This window comes from Mytilus edulis, chromosome 2 (assembly GCF_963676685.1).
Source record: "Mytilus edulis chromosome 2, xbMytEdul2.2, whole genome shotgun sequence".
Classification (NCBI taxonomy): domain Eukaryota; kingdom Metazoa; phylum Mollusca; class Bivalvia; order Mytilida; family Mytilidae; genus Mytilus; species Mytilus edulis.
The window spans coordinates 68,795,853-68,814,369 of record NC_092345.1 but is presented as its reverse complement, the minus strand read 5'-3'; the positions used below and the strand labels follow the sequence as shown (position 1 = coordinate 68,814,369).

At 32.7% G+C, this 18,517-nt stretch overlaps 1 protein-coding gene across 3 annotated transcripts in view; it reads left to right on the top strand.

The window, feature by feature from the left end:
- LOC139512760 (uncharacterized) overlaps positions 1-17,511 on the top strand; it is a 34,893-nt gene extending 17,382 nt beyond the window's left edge. For all 3 annotated transcript variants that reach the window (XM_071300632.1, XM_071300633.1, XM_071300631.1), the window contains exons 4-10: positions 1,621-1,753; positions 2,300-2,440; positions 2,819-3,034; positions 3,649-3,792; positions 4,593-4,802; positions 6,827-6,905; positions 16,825-17,511. In XM_071300632.1, coding sequence (XP_071156733.1) covers positions 1,621-1,753; positions 2,300-2,440; positions 2,819-3,034; positions 3,649-3,792; positions 4,593-4,802; positions 6,827-6,905; positions 16,825-17,449 — 1,548 coding nt within the window. In that variant the 3' untranslated portion in view covers positions 17,450-17,511. The remainder of the gene's footprint in view (positions 1-1,620; positions 1,754-2,299; positions 2,441-2,818; positions 3,035-3,648; positions 3,793-4,592; positions 4,803-6,826; positions 6,906-16,824) is intronic.
- The last annotated feature ends 1,006 nt before the right edge of the window (positions 17,512-18,517 follow it).

Genomic DNA, 18,517 nt, shown 5'->3' with positions numbered 1-18,517 from the left:
GTTGATGTAACAGGTGATTGTTAATAAAATATGTTTAATATTAAAAAAAAAAAAAAAAAAAAAAAAAAAAAAGAAACTACAGACACGGCTTCCTCTGATTCATTTTTAGCTTTATACATCGAAGTTAACATAAGCGATTATATAAGTTCAAGAATCTATAACAAAGGATATACAATTATAAATTCCTCCACCGTAGCAGCAATATACCAACTTCACCTGCATATTGGATATACTTATCCAACTCATTCGATATTAAAGAACTTGCAGCTGCTACCTGACTATACAATGTCACCAGAGTCTGGACAGAAAGTTGACGCGGGGTTATGTCAAAGAAGTCTCTTCCTTTTTCTTAAAAAAAGTTCATCAGAAAATACTAAGACATAGTCATAAATATTCCATATCAAATTCAAAAATATTATATGATGGCTTTGAAGTAGATATTTTATGTACTGATGTTGTTATCACTTGAATGGCGTATTATAGTGTCCTTTTTATTTGACTTAGAATATTTTAAACCTTTACTGTTTAGTCCATTTTTTTGGTAATGTTGTTTTGGCATGGCACGGAATTTATAAATCCTGCCAATGTGTTATTGGAAAATTGTTTGTATAATTGTCTTTCATTTAGCTAATGTGCTTCGCCTATAGAATGTCTACATGTTGCTCAGGCTTTAGTTTTAAGTGTAATGTTTTGTACAGGATTGTTGTCCTTTTGTCACTTTTCTTTTCTGCCAGGATATCGTCGGTTGTCTTCATCTATAAATTTGGATGTTTCCCTTTGGATCGTTTTAAACTTTTCGCTTTGCGTATACAAATTTGGATATTTTTTCAGATTTATTTTGCATAATGATTCCCATTTTGTATAATCTGTCCGTTTTCAGAAAATATCATGGAAAGGATAGGGTTCTCAGTTTTGTAATAATCAGCAGATATCACCAGTCAGATGCTTGTTAAAGCAGATTAAATAACGAAGTATATTGCCATTTATGGGGCCATTCAAATTACAAATCATTAGTACCGCCACCTGTCAATACGAGACTTTTGAAATTAAGTTGCAGTTTTACATAAGTGTTCATATTAGTTTGTCCTTGGGTTCATCTGATCAGCTTGCAATCTTGTTTTTTTAATCTACATCCGCCCATAAACAGCTAAACAAAAATCAGGTTAAATCACTAAGTGTCACTTTTTTAGTAAGTGTATTTGTTTTTTGTCAACTTCCTTAGTTGAGATCTACCAAAATGTTCAATGTCCCCTGTACAGTACAATATCCACAATTGATTTAAATAAAAGAATCAGAGAAGTGAAACACACATGACGTACAGTCAAATAATTGCTTCTAAGACCATCAATGATATTCATAAATGGAACAATTTTAGAGTGGTTGTCAAATTCCGAACTTGGTTCTTCCATGTTTACTATAATTCCCTTTAAACGCAAGAACTAAAGCATCGAATTATATTTTCGAATTATATTTTCGGATATCATTTATGGCTAATTGATTTAAAACTGCATGTTTGGTCTGTAATAAAATAATATTCTATTAGTATATATTTATATATAGGTTAGTTTAATTATGTATTTGATTTAATAGTTTATAAATATTTCAATTTTATTCCGACAGAGTTTTTACTGTTTATGTGAAGAAAACTTACGAAACTTTAGTCGTACAGTGGATGACCATTGTGATGTAAAGTGTGATGGGAATCCATCCGAACTCTGTGGAGGACCGAAAGGAGTATCCATGTATAATCTCAGTTAGTAACATAGCTCGATATGCCAATATCAAACAGATTTTATTAAATCATTTTCTTAGCCAGAATTATTTACATCTGAGTTATTTCTATCACCTTACCTTCTGTATATCGTTGGTAGGTGCCTTTGTTTACGTTTGAACGATAGATCATGCAAATTTATCTCATTTTCAGCATATGCTAAGTAATGTTCAAGTCTACTCCACCAAGTCGAAATAAATCGAATGTATAAAAAGTTGTAATATTAAAAAGTGCAATGCTACTAATGCCCTAAAATTTGAACATCACAGACAAGAACAATATATAGATGCAATCTTCCTAGCGTTCTTGAGCATCGTTTGTCAATTTTGTTTACGTTAAGAGATGGTAATTAAATTTGGCATCGTGTATATTTTTTTTGGATTTTAAATATTAAATCCTGAGTCCCGATTAAACAAAAAGTACCATTCTATAACCTAAGAGTGAAGATATTAGACAATTGATTTGGTGAGATCTTATCATACTATTCTTTTTTGTATTGCTACACTATGTCTTCTATTGATTTTACAGACAACAAGGCTGTGTTATGGGGAGCCAACGAGCCTAATGAAAAATACGAATGTGTTTACATTAGGAAGCAACAGGGTCAGAATGATTTACTATGGCTGACTTCATCCTGCAACATGAGAATGAGATATATCTGTCATTTTGGTAAGTATATTTATTTAGGTGAATCCGTGACGTCAATATATTCATAAAAAAGTATGATACATACCGTTATTTCAGGAAGCTTCATACCGTAACGAACTGTTACCAACAATGACTATATTTACCATTGATTTAAGTGTAAGCAGTAATGATATCGTACTTTCAATATCTTTCGGTAATTTTGGTTGTCAAAGGTTTTCAACTTCGTACAAAGGCTTTTATACTTTTTTTTATTCAAACGTCTTTGTTAAAAAGATCTTTTGTAGAGGCATGCCAAATTTCACTATGTTACCTTTGATGAATTATTTGCAATCAACTACGTCACATTGTGAGATGATGTTAGTCAAGTAGTTAATTCAATTATGTTTAATATTTGAACAGAGGACCACGAAGCATGTGGTGTTAAGAAACACTGTCTCAGATCGTCCATTCAACCTGATACATGGCAAGCGTCAATAGAAGGTTGTCGTCTGCTCAATGGTGCAACTGCTATAGTTGACGTCAACATGATGTATGATAACGAGGATATAAGTCTGCTTCCACCAGGAGAGTATTGGGTTGGATTAAAGCGTTCTCGTCGATGGGAATGGATCAATGGTAATATTAATGATATTCATAAATTTGCAGTTATGATATTCATCTAATCTTCAGCTGTAATTTGTTAAAATGTAAATTAAACATTTTACATAATGAAAATACCAACTGTACTAATCTTGAAGAAAAGATAATATGTCAGATCAAGACTTTCCCCTTGAAACATAACAAAGTTGGAATAATCTTCACCTACTGTCGATTGGACAAGTTTCATCAGTAGTTATAGTTACAATCATGGTTTTTTTTTAAATAGACAATTTCCCGGTTACTATTATGATTGAGATGCCATATACTTAATATATACGTCACATATGGTCATATATAACTTTCTATATAAAAGTAAGGAGATGTACCAATAATAGTAAATGAGACAACTATCCAACATAGTCCAAATAACATGGATATATTGAGCTTCCAGTTCCACTGGTCATTGTCTTGTATCTATTCGTTTCGAAATGAGTATAATATATCTTCAGTCACCCTTAAAATTCCACCATAACTAATGCAGTATTTAAAAGACAAACCAGTCAATGCATTTCAAGTGTACAAAATGCAAGCATACTTACTTATAGTATGTACAATACTAGTCCATTAAGATCTAATATTCTTTTTTCTAGGATTACCAATATCTTCCAGTTTGTTCCGTAATCGTAAAACATTTGCTGACAATGATAAGTGTGTAGCTTTGTCTAATATAGAGGGTTCACTTGGTCTTGTGCCTTCTTCCTGTTTGGAGAAAAAACCTTTTATATGTCAGTATGGTAAGCAAACTATCATAATTCGTTTGCAGGACTACATTCGGATATATTTTGCATGAGAGCCCCATATGTAATTAACACCGTCACCCCACATTTCTTTTGAACCCAAACATAAAAACATAACAAATTTTGCAAGCATTTGAAACAGTGAAAATGGCGTAAGCAGATCAGCGCACATAGTGCCAAATTTGAAAAAAAATCACAATATATCCTTTGAATCATGCTAATACTGAACCAAAGGATACTAGCAATGGTTGAACGGTACCCTGGGAAACTTTAGTTTTTATCACCAAATATTCTGTTCAAGTGGTTCTACTGAATAAATGCTTTACTTTATTTTTTTTTGTACGAACTCTTGCTTCTAGACTCTTGATAATACAGTCTGATAAAACAGTAGTCAATTACAACAGTTCCCGTTGAAAAATCCAGTCATCACTTAATGACAGAACCTCAATAGAACAAACCAAAACCATAACATAACCATAGTTCGAAATGGAATAACATTGGAGAGGTAATTTTCGCATACACTTCCCTGATAGCGTCATAAAAAAGTTAAAAAAAACACGTTTGATAATTTCTTGCATCCGGATCAAATATGTTTGAAAGGAAGTCTTGATCCGAAATGGGGATTTGGTAAAAAAAACAAAAACAAAACAAAAACAACTGGAATAAACACATGCATAATGCCATCGCTACACGTGCTTCGTTATTATGTAGAGGGTTGTATTTTCTAAATATTTTGATATCAATGCAAACCATCTGTCAGTATTAAAACAACACTAGAACACACTATCTATTTTCAGACATAAGGGGTAGTGAAGCACACAAATTCCAACATTCGGACTCAATACAAAGTTACGAAGAAACAACAAGAACATTTTTGAAGTCACAAAAAATGACACCATATATGGACGCAGAAATACTGATTAGAAAAAGCCGAAACGCCTCAAACTCGAGTGATCCAAATACTTTAGAGAGCACGGAGGATTATCAGACATTCTTATATAAGTCAGGTATATATGATCTTTGAATTTTTGTGTACGATGAGATATATGATACATCATAACGTAATATCCGACATACACTAGTTCTTTGAAGTTCTACGGTGGCGGTAATGAATAATTTGTTTATGTTTGCTATGTTTTATATCCTCATCCCATTAGACAGATAAAGCATGAAATGCTTTACCACATCGAGGGACAATCACTCAGTTTCAGAGCATGCAATTCTGTTTTGTTTTCACTGTTGTTGGAGAATATGCAATTCCGTTTATTTACAATTCGATTTATGAACACAGAATTCGATTCGTCTTCACTCTTTTTATATTTAAACTCCTATTGAGTAGATACAGTTGCGTTTATTTTACCCCTTCTTTTAGGGACAATAGCTACGAGATATATAAAAAATACAAAATATGATTTATTTTGTTTAATAATTAATGAAAGTAAAATAGTGAAATTATAAATCTATTTTAGCAGCCAGTATGGGTCAATGTCAAAATAAGCAAAGAAGTATTGATTATTAATTATTCACTTGCAAATGAATAATTCGATCCCATTAAATCCGTATTAATGTTAACTTAAATTTAACCTATTAGCTAGTGATGAATCGCATGAATTGTGCGTGTTCGGTTATTTAAAGGAAAAGAATATCAACATTGAAATTGAAACAAAGGCAAATCATTTGATTGGCTGATTTGCTCTAAAAATCTTTCTTAAACAGGTAAAAACGATGATTAGCATATATTTTAAAATTGATTTAAAAGACGTAGGTAAATTCAATCACACGAGTTCACTATCTATTTATATCTATATTTATGTTTGTATTGCTTAGATGAGCATCGGAGGTCTTCGCAGGTCAACTCGATAGTAATAAGAAAGCGTCTAGACTAAAATACATACGGAACAAAGCTACATATTCTCTAGCTCATGCCCTGTAAATTGTTTATTTTAGACTTTTTATAATTTGGATAAATGTTTAACATGTTACAAATGAAACATGAGAATTTGAGTCAAATCGATGAACATAAAATTGACAGCTAGTGCCTCTTTAATAAATAAAATTCCGTTTGTTTTGTCTCCAACTTTTTCTGTTTATACCTTACAAGAGGGACGAAAGATACCAAAGGGAAAGTCAAACTCATAAATCGAAAATAAACTGACAACGCCAATGGCTAAAAATGAAAAAGACAAACAGACAAACAATAGTACACATGACACAACATAGACAACTAAAGAATAAACAACAAGAACCCCACCAAAAACTAGGGGTGATCTCAGGTGCTCCGGAAGGGTAAGCATCCTGCTCCACATGTGGCACCCGTCGTGTTGCTTATGTGACAACAAATCCGGTAAATAGTCTAATTCGGTAGTCACATTCATGAAAGGGAAGGGGGTTGTAGTTACGACCTAAGGAACATATCCGATATCATTTGTGAAACGGTTATTCCATAACGGTCAACCAACTCGTGTTGGCATCCGTAAAATTTACGAAGGGGTGATTTCAACTTCACCATTTGGAACTCTTGGTTTAATAGCTTCCTTGTGAGCAGCAACCCTCTATCAAGAAAATCATGATAGGAAATGCAAGCACGGGAATATCGTATCAATTGGGAGATATATTCCCCGTATGCAGGTGCTGCTGGAATGTTGCTACTTAGAAATGGAAAGTTCACAATTGTGAAGCTGAAATCATATCTTTCGTCCTAAAGTTTTGTTTTCAACCGACCATCATTGTCAATTTCTAGAAGTAAGTAAAGATATGAAGCCGACTTAACTTAAATATGAAATATCACTGTTATAAAACTCTACTATTATATGAGTAGAATTAATGTTTGATAACTATCAACTGGTTACCAAATCACAACAATATAAGTTCGATAAAATACAGAGATCTGGAAGTTAACATAAAAACTAAATTTACATCGTCCAGAGTCTAGGCTTTATGTTATTGAATTTCAATTGTAGATCGTAGATTAGGCAATTATGATACACAATTGACCAAACTAGGTTAAAAAAAATTATTTCTATATTTACAGTAATGTATCTTGCAATAGGGGTTGCAGCAGGCATGGGATTTGTGTTTTCACTTTGTATAATCATATACGTTGGCAAAAGGTACGTCTTATAATGTTATACTAATAAGGTATGACCAATATACATTGACATGCAAAATATGTATTCCCAATTCTTCAACATGGTCAACATGAGAAAAACGGTTCGAACCTACTTCATATTAAAAAAAAACGTGGAAATATATTTTAAATAGCTGTTTTAGACATTTTAATACAACATTGTGAGTTTTTCATATTTCTGTAACATTTTGCATCGATGAATATTATCAATATAACTAATATATTAGCTTTTGAAAGATAATGCATACCATCATAAATTTTTAAAGTGATCTATTGTGTTTATAAATTTCAATTTAATCGTTATGCAATGTGGTTGAATTTAATGTTTTAAACTTCACTGGCATTATAAACCCCAAACAGTGTAGGTTGTTCTGTTTAAAGCCTATTGGTTTAGATTTCCAAACTCTCAGATCGTACCTGATAATAGTTATTTCATTAGCAAGTGCTGTGTTAAATTAGTTTCTTTTTTTACTTTCGGCACATTTTTAGTTGTAGTTAAGAATGTTGTGTTTTGCTCACCAAGAAAAAAAAGTTGATTTAATAAGTGATACTCAAAATCTACCAACATCCACTAAAATTGTAGTTCAAAGCCATCTTTACGCCTTAGTTGTTTTTGATCACATAATTACACACTTGCCAATAGTTATAAGAACCAATCGCATACCCAGCTTTGATACGCTTTTTGGAGAAACGTTTCAATGATTTGGTAAATATTTTACCCTTTTTACTTAGTGTTTTGCTCAGCACAAATACAGAATGAAATTAAATATGGAAGAATACAAACAAATTAACAATTAGCCTTATTTGAATTTACTCAACATATAGGACCATGTATTGTAAGATCCATTTTGGTGTCATTATATCACAGTTGTCAGAACTATTTTCGTGCAATTTTTCTGACGTCAATGTGTTTGACCGATACATTTAATTTTTATAAGTTTGCATCATGATAATGAAAAAAAAAATGCAAAGGCATTTCACAAAGTCGTTAATGAGCAGATGTTTACATATTCGACAAAGACCAAAAAAAGATCAAAGATTGTGTAAGAAAATGTTTTTTGTCTACAAATAGATAGTTGTGTAATAAGTTCTTATATGACAAAACCATGAAATGACATTCAGAATAATAATCTATGAAATGTTAAATTTTTTTTATCAACATTATGATAACAGTTTTATAAGTTAGTTATATACTTCAAATTCGTGCAGTTTAAAAAAAAAGATAATTTGATACGTGTTTTCAATAAAAACTGAACTGATCAGTAATTGATTATACTTCAAATGAAAAAGTCAGGAAAACAACAGACCATACAATTTATAGACCTTCATTTAACTAATCTTTGAATATAAGTATTATACAAGCTAAAACTGTTTAAGAGGCCTTTTTGATTAAATATATTTTTTCATTTGTTAACCTTGTCTACCTCTCCTTGCCAACCTATTCTTATTTTCATATTATTCTGAGTTTCTGTAGACACTAGTAAAAGAAAAAGAAGATCAAAGAAGCCAGATCATTCAATTTATGAATCAAATGCATACTGGCGATGTTCATTCCATTAACCATTCAAACTTTTCTTATTTGATGCCGTTGCTTATTGATAAATCCTCTAGAACTAGAAATTGAAAGAAACGACAGATACGGCTTCTTATGACTTATTTTTAGAACTTGAAATAAGCAGTCATCTCAGAATCAGATTCTATGAAAAACGAAACGGTTTTAATTTAGAAATTATAAATTCACCCCACCTTAGCAGCAGTTATATCATTCCATCTTCACCTTCATATTGGAGATACATTTCATAACGCATTCGGTAAACGAGAGCTTGCATCTCCGACTCAGGCTTTATAAAACGTAACCATTGTCTGCGCAGATCGTTGTTGAGTCGGGGTAATGTCAAAGAACGTCTTGTCCTTTCTCTAAAAAATAGCCAACGGAAGATACCAAAATCTTATGGAAAGCCACATGGGACCCCCCGACTCCGTGCATGTTTTATATAGTACTTTCACGGCCGTGTAAGATTACCGAACCCGTGAATGTTTTTTCCGATTCCGCGAATGTTTTGGACCGACTCCGTGAAAGTTTTGGACCGATTCAGTGAAAGTTCCTGACCGACTCCGCGAGTGATATAGCCCGACTTATTTAACAAACTCTTTAAACGCAATGCCAGTTGACATACTCGGCCGTGCAAGATAGATGCCGACTTTGATAACTTTATTTCAATTACATAGCACATTCGCGGCCGTGTAAGATTGATGCCGACTTTGATAACTTTATTTAATTACATAGCACATTCGCGGCCGTGTAAGATTGATGCCGACTCTGTAGTAATTAATTTGATTAATAACGTTAGTAATTAGTGATGGTCGCGGCCGTGTAATACAATGTATTGCCGACTGTGTCCATTTCATACATATCATTAGCCATCTCCATGGAATCATTAAAACCATTATAATTATATAATGCATAATTATTTTGTATTATTCGCTACTTGTCATTGTATTAATATGTATTTGACAATTTTATTCTTACCTCTTATAGTTTTTTAATATTTGATCTTAAATTTAAAATAATTTAGAAGGGAATTTTGTTGGGGGGGGTGGGGTTCTTTGTTTATGTAAACGGTATAAAACGAGAATATATGCGGATTTTTTTATGTTACTATATTGACAGTACCGCCCCTAATTTTGATAACTTGCTCCACATGAATACAATATATAGATGTTCTTTTTTTTTAGTGCGGATTATCTTTTTTCTTTTGCTGTTTTATAATGCATGTATACAATTAGTAGCAGAACCAGGAGACAAGTTTAGCAATTGTTATAGTTTCACGAAAAGAACTGTCTATCATTTTTTCTTTTGAGGATACAAATATCATATATAGACTGATATTCATTATTCCTACTAGAAAAAATAACTATTTCAAAGGTTTTAAAAGTATGTTCCTGTTGATTTATCCTGTAAATGGGTTTACTCATTAATACTATCTCATAAAAATTAAGAAAAGTCACCAAGAAATAACTTGTTCAGTATCAATAGAATATTTTTTCATATGTAAAGATGTCTGATAATATATCGTTCGAGAAATACGAGTCTGATAGAGGATAACTTGTCATCGTTGTCGAAGAACATACATTTCGTCAGGCATTTGTTAGAGAAATTAGATGGAGATACACAGATATTCGAGTTGTTCTAGGCTTTTAGATTATTTACATGAAACTAATACTCAGAAACTAGAAAGACAGATTTTGAGAAAAGCATGCAAACGAAAAAGCAACTGATATGTTATCTGAGCAACCTCCTACAATAATTAATATTTGAAATATGTTTAACCTCCTTCTTTCAACTATACATAAAACAGAGAAAGAAGGAAACTTCATCCAGTTCAACAAAAAAATCAATCCGAATTTCACAAATTCTTGATGATATTTGGTGTTGCAACAAACAAAGATGATTCAGCATATTTTATGTATTAAAATGACTTTAAAATAACTCTGCCAGGCGGTAAATTGATGGTCCTATGCATGGATGAAGGAGGAGAGAAGTCAATTATTTAGTTGATATATATAAGTAAAAATAAATAAATTCATAAAATTGGCGCAATTAGATGTTGTTTTTTTGGCGCAAATGATACCTATAATTTTTAAATTGGAGTGGCGCAAAAGATGCATTGGCGTAAATAAGTTGTGGCGCAAATGAGTTCATTTTAGGCGCAAAAAAGATATCGCCCATCAATAAAACCCATATTATAATTGATATTTAAATGTGGAAGTATATTATTCCATTGTTTAGAGTTTAATAAAGCTAGAATTAACTATTTTATGTTATTCTTGATTCACAGATTCAGCTACGAGAAAGTGCATAATAAATTTAACAAATCGGTTCTAGTAAATAAGAAAACATTATGTAACATTGCTACATAAGTGTTATAAAATAGGAAATATAACATAAGTATGAGTTATGACAATTCCGCTAGATTTGTTTATAAAAACTCAATTATTTAAAAAAAAACATGTTAAAAAAGGTTACAGAGTAAATGAATTTATGTCTGAAGATGGAACATATACATTCTGTGTGTGCCTGCATGTCCCAAGTCGGGAGCCTGTTCTTCAGTGGTTGTCATTTGTTGCTGTGTTACATATTTAATTTTCGTAAATTATTTTGTACATAAATTAGCCTACCATTAGTTTTCTCGTTTGAATTGTTTTACATTTGTCATTTTTTGGGCCTTTTATAGCTGACTATGCGGTATGGGCTTAATAATATTTATAAACTTGACTTGCTTAAGCTTGATTCGAGTGTGAGGAGCCGTTATCCAGCTTGCTTTCGTCAAGCGTAAAACTGTCTTAGGAAGGGGGAAAAGACCAGTAATAATTCTTATATGATTTGCACATTAGGAAATACGTTAATATGATTGGTCGAGAGGGCTTCCGATAGTTGATACGACGTTTTTTATTTAAGAAATAATTCATGGAAGCCATAGATTTGTTGGAAATTTACACGCGGCCTGGGCCGTGATATTCGAACTTTATCCTGATCTCACTCCCAAAAAAGGTTCACATTGTGGTTCGCGGTATACATATATCGCTCGTACAGTAAAAAAATGTGTAAGGGTTCCGCGGAACCCAGTGTCTCGCCTACTTTTGCTGTTAATCACACACTCATCAAAAATGATGAAAAAAATCAATAAAATTATTCCTCTCGATACTATCTTTTGATTGTCAGAAGCTTCTGTCCAAGTTTGGTAAAAATCCAGGCTAGTTTAAGAATCTTAAAAATGTTTTAAATACTTTAACTGCAGACTGTATGTAATGTTGACTGGAAGAAAAACTAAGTCCATTTATAAGTAAAATACGGGAAAAATGGAATTTTATTTTTACAAAATTTACTTCTCGATACTTTCTCCTGATCATAAACAAGCTTCTGACCAAGTTTTGTACATTTCCAGGATAGTTTAAGAAAGTTATTAAAATTTTTAAAACTTTAAACACAGAGTGAATGTAATGTTTCCTGACAGAAAAAACTAAGTCCATTTATAAGTAAAATACGGAAAAAATGGAATTTTATTTTTACAAAATTTACTTCTGGATACTATCTTATGAACATAAACAAGCTTCTGTCCAAGTTTCGTACAATTCAAGGATAGTTTAAGAACGTTATTAAAATTTCAAAAACTTTAACCACAGAGTGAATATTTGTGGACGCCGCCGACGACGCCGACGCCGACGGAATGTAGGATCGCTATGTCTCGCTTTTTCGACTAAAGTCGAAGGCTCGACAAAAAGAGAGCGGATAAACCCTGACAATGAGCGAAAAGTAGCACCGGACGCTTCACGTGTTGACCAGATTCTTGTTACCCACCAGGAGCACCTGGGAACATCCCCTACTTCATGAGGTGAATTTATATGTCTTTATGCTTTTATGTAGTGTCTTAATACTGTTGTTATTCTTTTTGTCAATATCGAATTTTGGCATAGCGTTAAAAAAAACTCTTAAGAGCCTGTGTCGCTCACCTTGATCTATGGGCATATCAAACAAAGGATAGATATATACTCTCCAACCTTTTAGATGAGAATAGACTTCATGACAAAAATCTCTATTTTGTTTTATCTTGTCTTACTGATCTTTGAGTCTGTTTAGTTTCTTTGACTTTATTAATATTAATATTTTTATCAACTTTGTATTTACATTGTATCATAGATCAAATTTATTCGTTCAGTGTATGTTCATTGTGTTACTACGTTTTTTGATTGAGTTAAGCCATTCCAATTGATATTTTATAGTGTGTCTTTCTATGTTGTGATGTTACACTATTGTTTCAGATAAGGGAGAAGGTTTGGTACCATTAAAACATTTAATCCCGCTGCAATTTTTTGTACCTGTCCTTAGTCAGGAATCTGATGTTCAGTTGTTGTCGTTTGTTGATGTGGTTTTTAAGTGTTTCTCGTTTCTCGTTTTTTTTTATATAGATTAGACCGTTGGTTTTCTCGTTTGAATGGTTTTACACTAGTAATTTTTTGGGGCCCTTTATAGCTTGCTGTTCGGTGTGAGCCAATGCTCCGTGTTGAAGACCGTACCTTGACCTATAATGGTTTACTTTTATAAATTGTGACTTCTATGGAGAGTTGTCTCATTGGCACTCATACCACATCTTCCATAAATCTAATAACAGAAAATTCCATAGACATCTTTATACTCGCCAAATATACTACTTTGTTTAACTTAGTAGTTATTGATAGACAAATTCATACTCTTGAAACTGTCCCATGCATATGACATTATAGGTGTTGTCTTGGAAACATCTAACATGTAATTGGTCATATGTATTCATGTGATTGCTGAGGGAACATATGATATTTAAGTTTGTTCCCACATCACAATTCATTAAGTTGATATCTACACGTGAATTAAATTAACAGGACGAGCCATTCAAGCATTTTGAGGCATTATATTTTTTCCCCATATCACAATTTAAAATATGATATCAATAATATCCGTATGAGGGTGTGGATACAGTTTACAAAATAGAGAATAATATGCTAATAGTATGAAATTCAAAACAGTGTAGCTGTGGCCATTGATTGACACATTAAAATCATTCATTGACTCGGACAATTTAGGTGAACGTTTGTATGTAACGACCAATGCTCACTATGTACTTTTTTAAGACACTTAAACTATGGGGTCACCAAAGGTTCTTAACACCTAAATAAAGTAATTCGAAAAATTAATCAGAAATAACACGATATTTTGATTTATATCAATTATATAAATCAAAACACAAAGGTTATTCCTGATTAATTTTTCGAATTATTTTATAATTAAAGGCGTTAAGAAACCTTTGGTGACCCCACAGTTTAAATGTCTATCGTAGGTACGTCATGAACAGTGGTTGTTACAGACAAACGTTCACTTAAATTGTCCCAGTCAATGGATGATTTTGATGGGTCAATCAATGGCCACAGCTACACTGTTTTGAATTTCATACTAATATAGAAATGAGAATAATTGGCGCCAGATACAAAAGAAATGAGAATAGTGGAGTGCTAGAAAATAAAACGAATAATGGGATGGTAAATCATGAAGAATAGAAAGGGATAGAGAGAAAAAAAGTCGAAAAATTAAAGAAAACAAGTATGAAGACTCTGATCCAAACACTCATGTACACTTCATTTAAATTTGTTTTTATCATTTCAAGAAGAACTATTTAGATCACTAATGTAGTTTATAAAATAACCAGAGCCGGCTGCATTCTTGCAATGTTCAATTTTGGCATGTTACGTACTTGAATGAATTGAATGTTAAAAATCCATTCAGACATTATAACGAAAGGGAATTTACAAAATATTTCAATAAGTCAGTTCACATTTTTCGCGAAGTCTGTCAAGAACTTTCACGGAATCGGTTCATAACTTTAAGGTAGTCGGAATTAAACATTCGCGGAATCGGTCAACAACTTCACGGAGTCGTTCCAAAACGCGAAGTCGGTCAACAACTTTTACGGAATCGGTTCATAACTTTCACGGAGTCGGTATAAAACATTCGCGGAATCGGTCAACAACTTTCACGGAGTCGGTCCAAAACTTTCGCGGAGTCGGCAAAAACATTCACGGGATTCGGTAATCTTACACGGCCGTACAAGTACTGTATTATTACACTGTAAAACTTGCACGGAGTCGGGGGTCCCGTATGGCTTTCCATAAAATCTTGTTGATAACTATTCCGTATCAACTTCACAAAAGTACATGATGGTATTGAAATATAGATTCTAGCTATTTACATTGTTTATCATCTTAATTACGTGCTATATACCTTTGTACATTTTTAACCTTTACTGTTTAGTACAATTTTGGTAATAAACGTTTGACGTATTATATTATGGTCATTTTTGTGTGTTTGTCTATCATGTTTTCTTATGCACTTTGTCTATTAATTGTGTATATACCGTTTTGTTTTTTTCTTTGTTGACGTTGTAGTTGTTTAATAGGGATGAAAAATATAACCCAATCTTGACTACTGTTCCAATCTTTTTTTACATAATTACCTATTGTGTCTGTTTGTTTTGTTTTGCTCACGCATTATTGTCAATATAATGGTATTCAATGCGATTGTTATAAATAAACTCATCATAGATACCAGGACTAAATTTAGTATACGCCAGACGCGCGTTTCGTCTACAAAAGACTCATCAGTGACGCTCGAATCAAAAAACGTTAAAAAGGCCAAATAAAGTACGAAGTTGAAGAGCATTGAGGATACAAATGTCCTACGGTTTTGTTAAATACAGATAAGGTGAACTACTCCTGGGTAAATACATAAGTGATTTAAGTTTCTAGAATTAGACGGACCAAAATTCCTAAAAGTTATGCCAATTACAGCTAAGGTAATCTATGCCTGAGGTAGAAAAGCCTTAGTATTTCAAAAAATTCAAAAATTTGTAAACAGTAAATTTATAAATATAACCATATCAATGACAATTCATGTCAGCACAAAAAGATAGATGTTTCTGTAGCTATCAAACCAAGTTTAAACCAGACACCACTTTGTACATAAGGAAATGTCTGTACCATTCAGGATATGACAGTGATTCTCAATTTGTTTGATGCTTTTGATTTTTCCATTTGATAAAGGACTTTCCGTTTGGAATTTTTCTTGGAGCTCGGGATTTCTGATTTTTATACTTATTCACAAGTAACTTAGCGAACAACGGTGGCGCCGTTGCCACAAATTATTATAAGCACTTGTTGCTTGTTTCTGAATCCTATCTAACATAACGCGAATTTATATATTACTAGTATAAGATAATAACATATTGAATACACTAAGGAGTTGTAGATGCAAAATATACACGAAAATCCAAGAAACTATACAACTTTTTAAAAATATTGCAATAAAAAAATGGATTATACGAAAAAAGTAAAATCACAAAAACTCCGAGGAAAATTCAAAAAGGAAAGTCCACAATCAAACGGCAAAATAAAAATCTCAAACACATCGAACGAATGGATAACAACAGTCATACTCCTGACTTGATACATGCATTTTCTTATGTAGAAAATGGTGGATTGAACCTGGTTTTATAGCTAGCTAGACCTATCACTTGTATGACAGTCGCATCAGATTCCATTATATTGTCAACGATGCGTGTACAAAACGAAGGTTGCCTTGATAAATCAGATATCGCACGATTCACGCATAACATGGTTCTGCCTTTGTGTGTAAATAGTGCGTGGCACATTTATCTGTGCATGACTCAGTCCTCTCAGTCATGGTCTATTGACTTAAACACAATACATAATTCTGTGTCAACGTCACTGCATTTTGGAGCTTTATTTTCTTAACGTTAAATATATGATTTCGAAAAAAGTAATGTTTCTAGTCTCGTCTTGTCTCTGATTTTGTTTTTGATGAAATTGCGCATCGCAATTCAAAGATAATGAATCATGCACTTTCTGGTTAAACGTAAATTGTAGTGAGTTATAACGTTCAAAGACTGAAAAAATTAGAGATACCAAGAATATATGAAAGAAAGTAAAAAATACTCAAAAATAATCTTGAAAAAAAAAATGTTTAAAAAAAGTCAACGAACTGCTTATTATTTAACAGCACTCTGAAAACGATAATGAGCTCTGCTTACTCGGAATGTTAAGCAGTCCATTGTCTACTGCGCTGTGTCACTTTCATACAACCCAAATTTTTATGTTTAAGGTCAGATCCATGTATGACCAGCAAATCAAATTACATAAAAGTCATGTATAAGTCTAGTGACAGGAATAATGTATCATTGCGCAGTATATATAATTTGATAAACTATCATTTATTAAATCATAGAATAATTTTAGACTTCTTAGTCGTATACATTTTTGTTTAAAATGAAAAGAAAGTTTTTTTTATTCTTCCGCAGATGCAGGTCGAGAACAACCGAATTCAAGACGGTGCGATATCCAAAAGGAATGGAAAATCCTATTTTGCGATATGCAAATGACACAAATGGTAATCACGCAACACCATCAGAACCAGAAGTCCTTTATGAAATTCCATGTGATGCTCAAGAATCGCCATTTCGAACAACCCAAAGAATTTTACAGCAGAACTATGTAATAAGTAGGGATGGCGTTCCTACTAATTCCTGGAGACGAAAGAACAATGGAAGCCAGCAGCGTCAACGACAACCGGAAGTCAGGAATATTCATCCGTATTCCGAAAGGTCATATGGAGATACAAGTTATATTATTCATAATGTTCGTGCACAATGCCACCCGTCTGATAAACCACAAGGTCAACCAATAGACATAACGTATACTGGAAGTCTAGATACAAGGCTACGAAAGCCATCACACAATCAGCAAAATAGTGATGTCAGACTTTCGGACACATATAGTTTGCCTGATCAAGGTCGAAAACTCAGTGAACCCATTTTGCATGTTGATACAAGTGACTTGTACGCATGTGTGGAGAAAGCATTGCAAGACTCAGAAGATGACTACTATGATAACACTGATCAAAAGATCCGAGTTACTGTGTGTTAATATGTGTTATGCATTCAACTTGTAACATATTGTAAAAAAAATATAAAAATAAGTAAACCAAATTAGTATCAGGCTGCTCAATATATACAAATGTTGTATGCTTCATTCTCCTTTTGTATCAAACACAGTAAATATATTCATTGGAAGCCGTTTTAATAACAACAAAGGACGGATCGAACAAACCATTAAAAATAGAAAAGATTCTAAGGGGATAATAAAAATTACAGTAAACAACACAATGGCAAACAATAAAACGACAATGAATTTCCAGAATGGGACATCAACGATTGAAAATTTTCAGCAATTGTTTGCTTACACGACAGGTGCCACATGTTGATATGGGGCTATTTATTCTTCCGTAGTACCTGATATCACCGCTGGATTTATGAGTGGGTTCTATGTTATGTATTGTAGATTTTTGTTTGTATATATTTTGTTTTTCGTTTCTTGCCTTGGCTTTGTCTGGTTCTCTTCGCTTTAAGGAGGTATTAATAGTCCTCTATAATATCGGTATTATCCGCCAATCTATTTCTATGATAGTTATATTGATAAAACAAATACAACCGATTTAATCTTTAAACGTTAGATCAAAGTGTAGTCTTACACGGTTCATCTAGAAATTCGCAATATAAACTCATCATAAAATAAAATAGACGCATCAGTGACGCTCGAATAAAAAAAAGTGTATAAAGGGCCAAATGAAGTACGAAGTTGGAGAGCATTGAGGATACAAATGTCCTACGGTTTTGTTAAATACAGATAAGGTGAACTACTCCTGGGTAAATACATAAGTGATTTAAGTTTCTAGAATTAAAAAGCAGTGGTACCGACCAACCGGTTTTAAATAAAGTAATCATTGATACCAGGATTAAAGTTAATGACGTTAGAAGCTCGTTCCGTCTAATAACGACTCATCAGTGACACATCATTTAAAAAAAAGTAAAAAGGGCCAAATTAAGTTAGAGTCGAAGAGCATTATGAACTAAAGACAGTTTTGATAGTACTATTCAGAACCTTTTGGAGGTTGAGTTCATCATTTTTGTTCTAAATTGTTCTAAACCAAGTGCT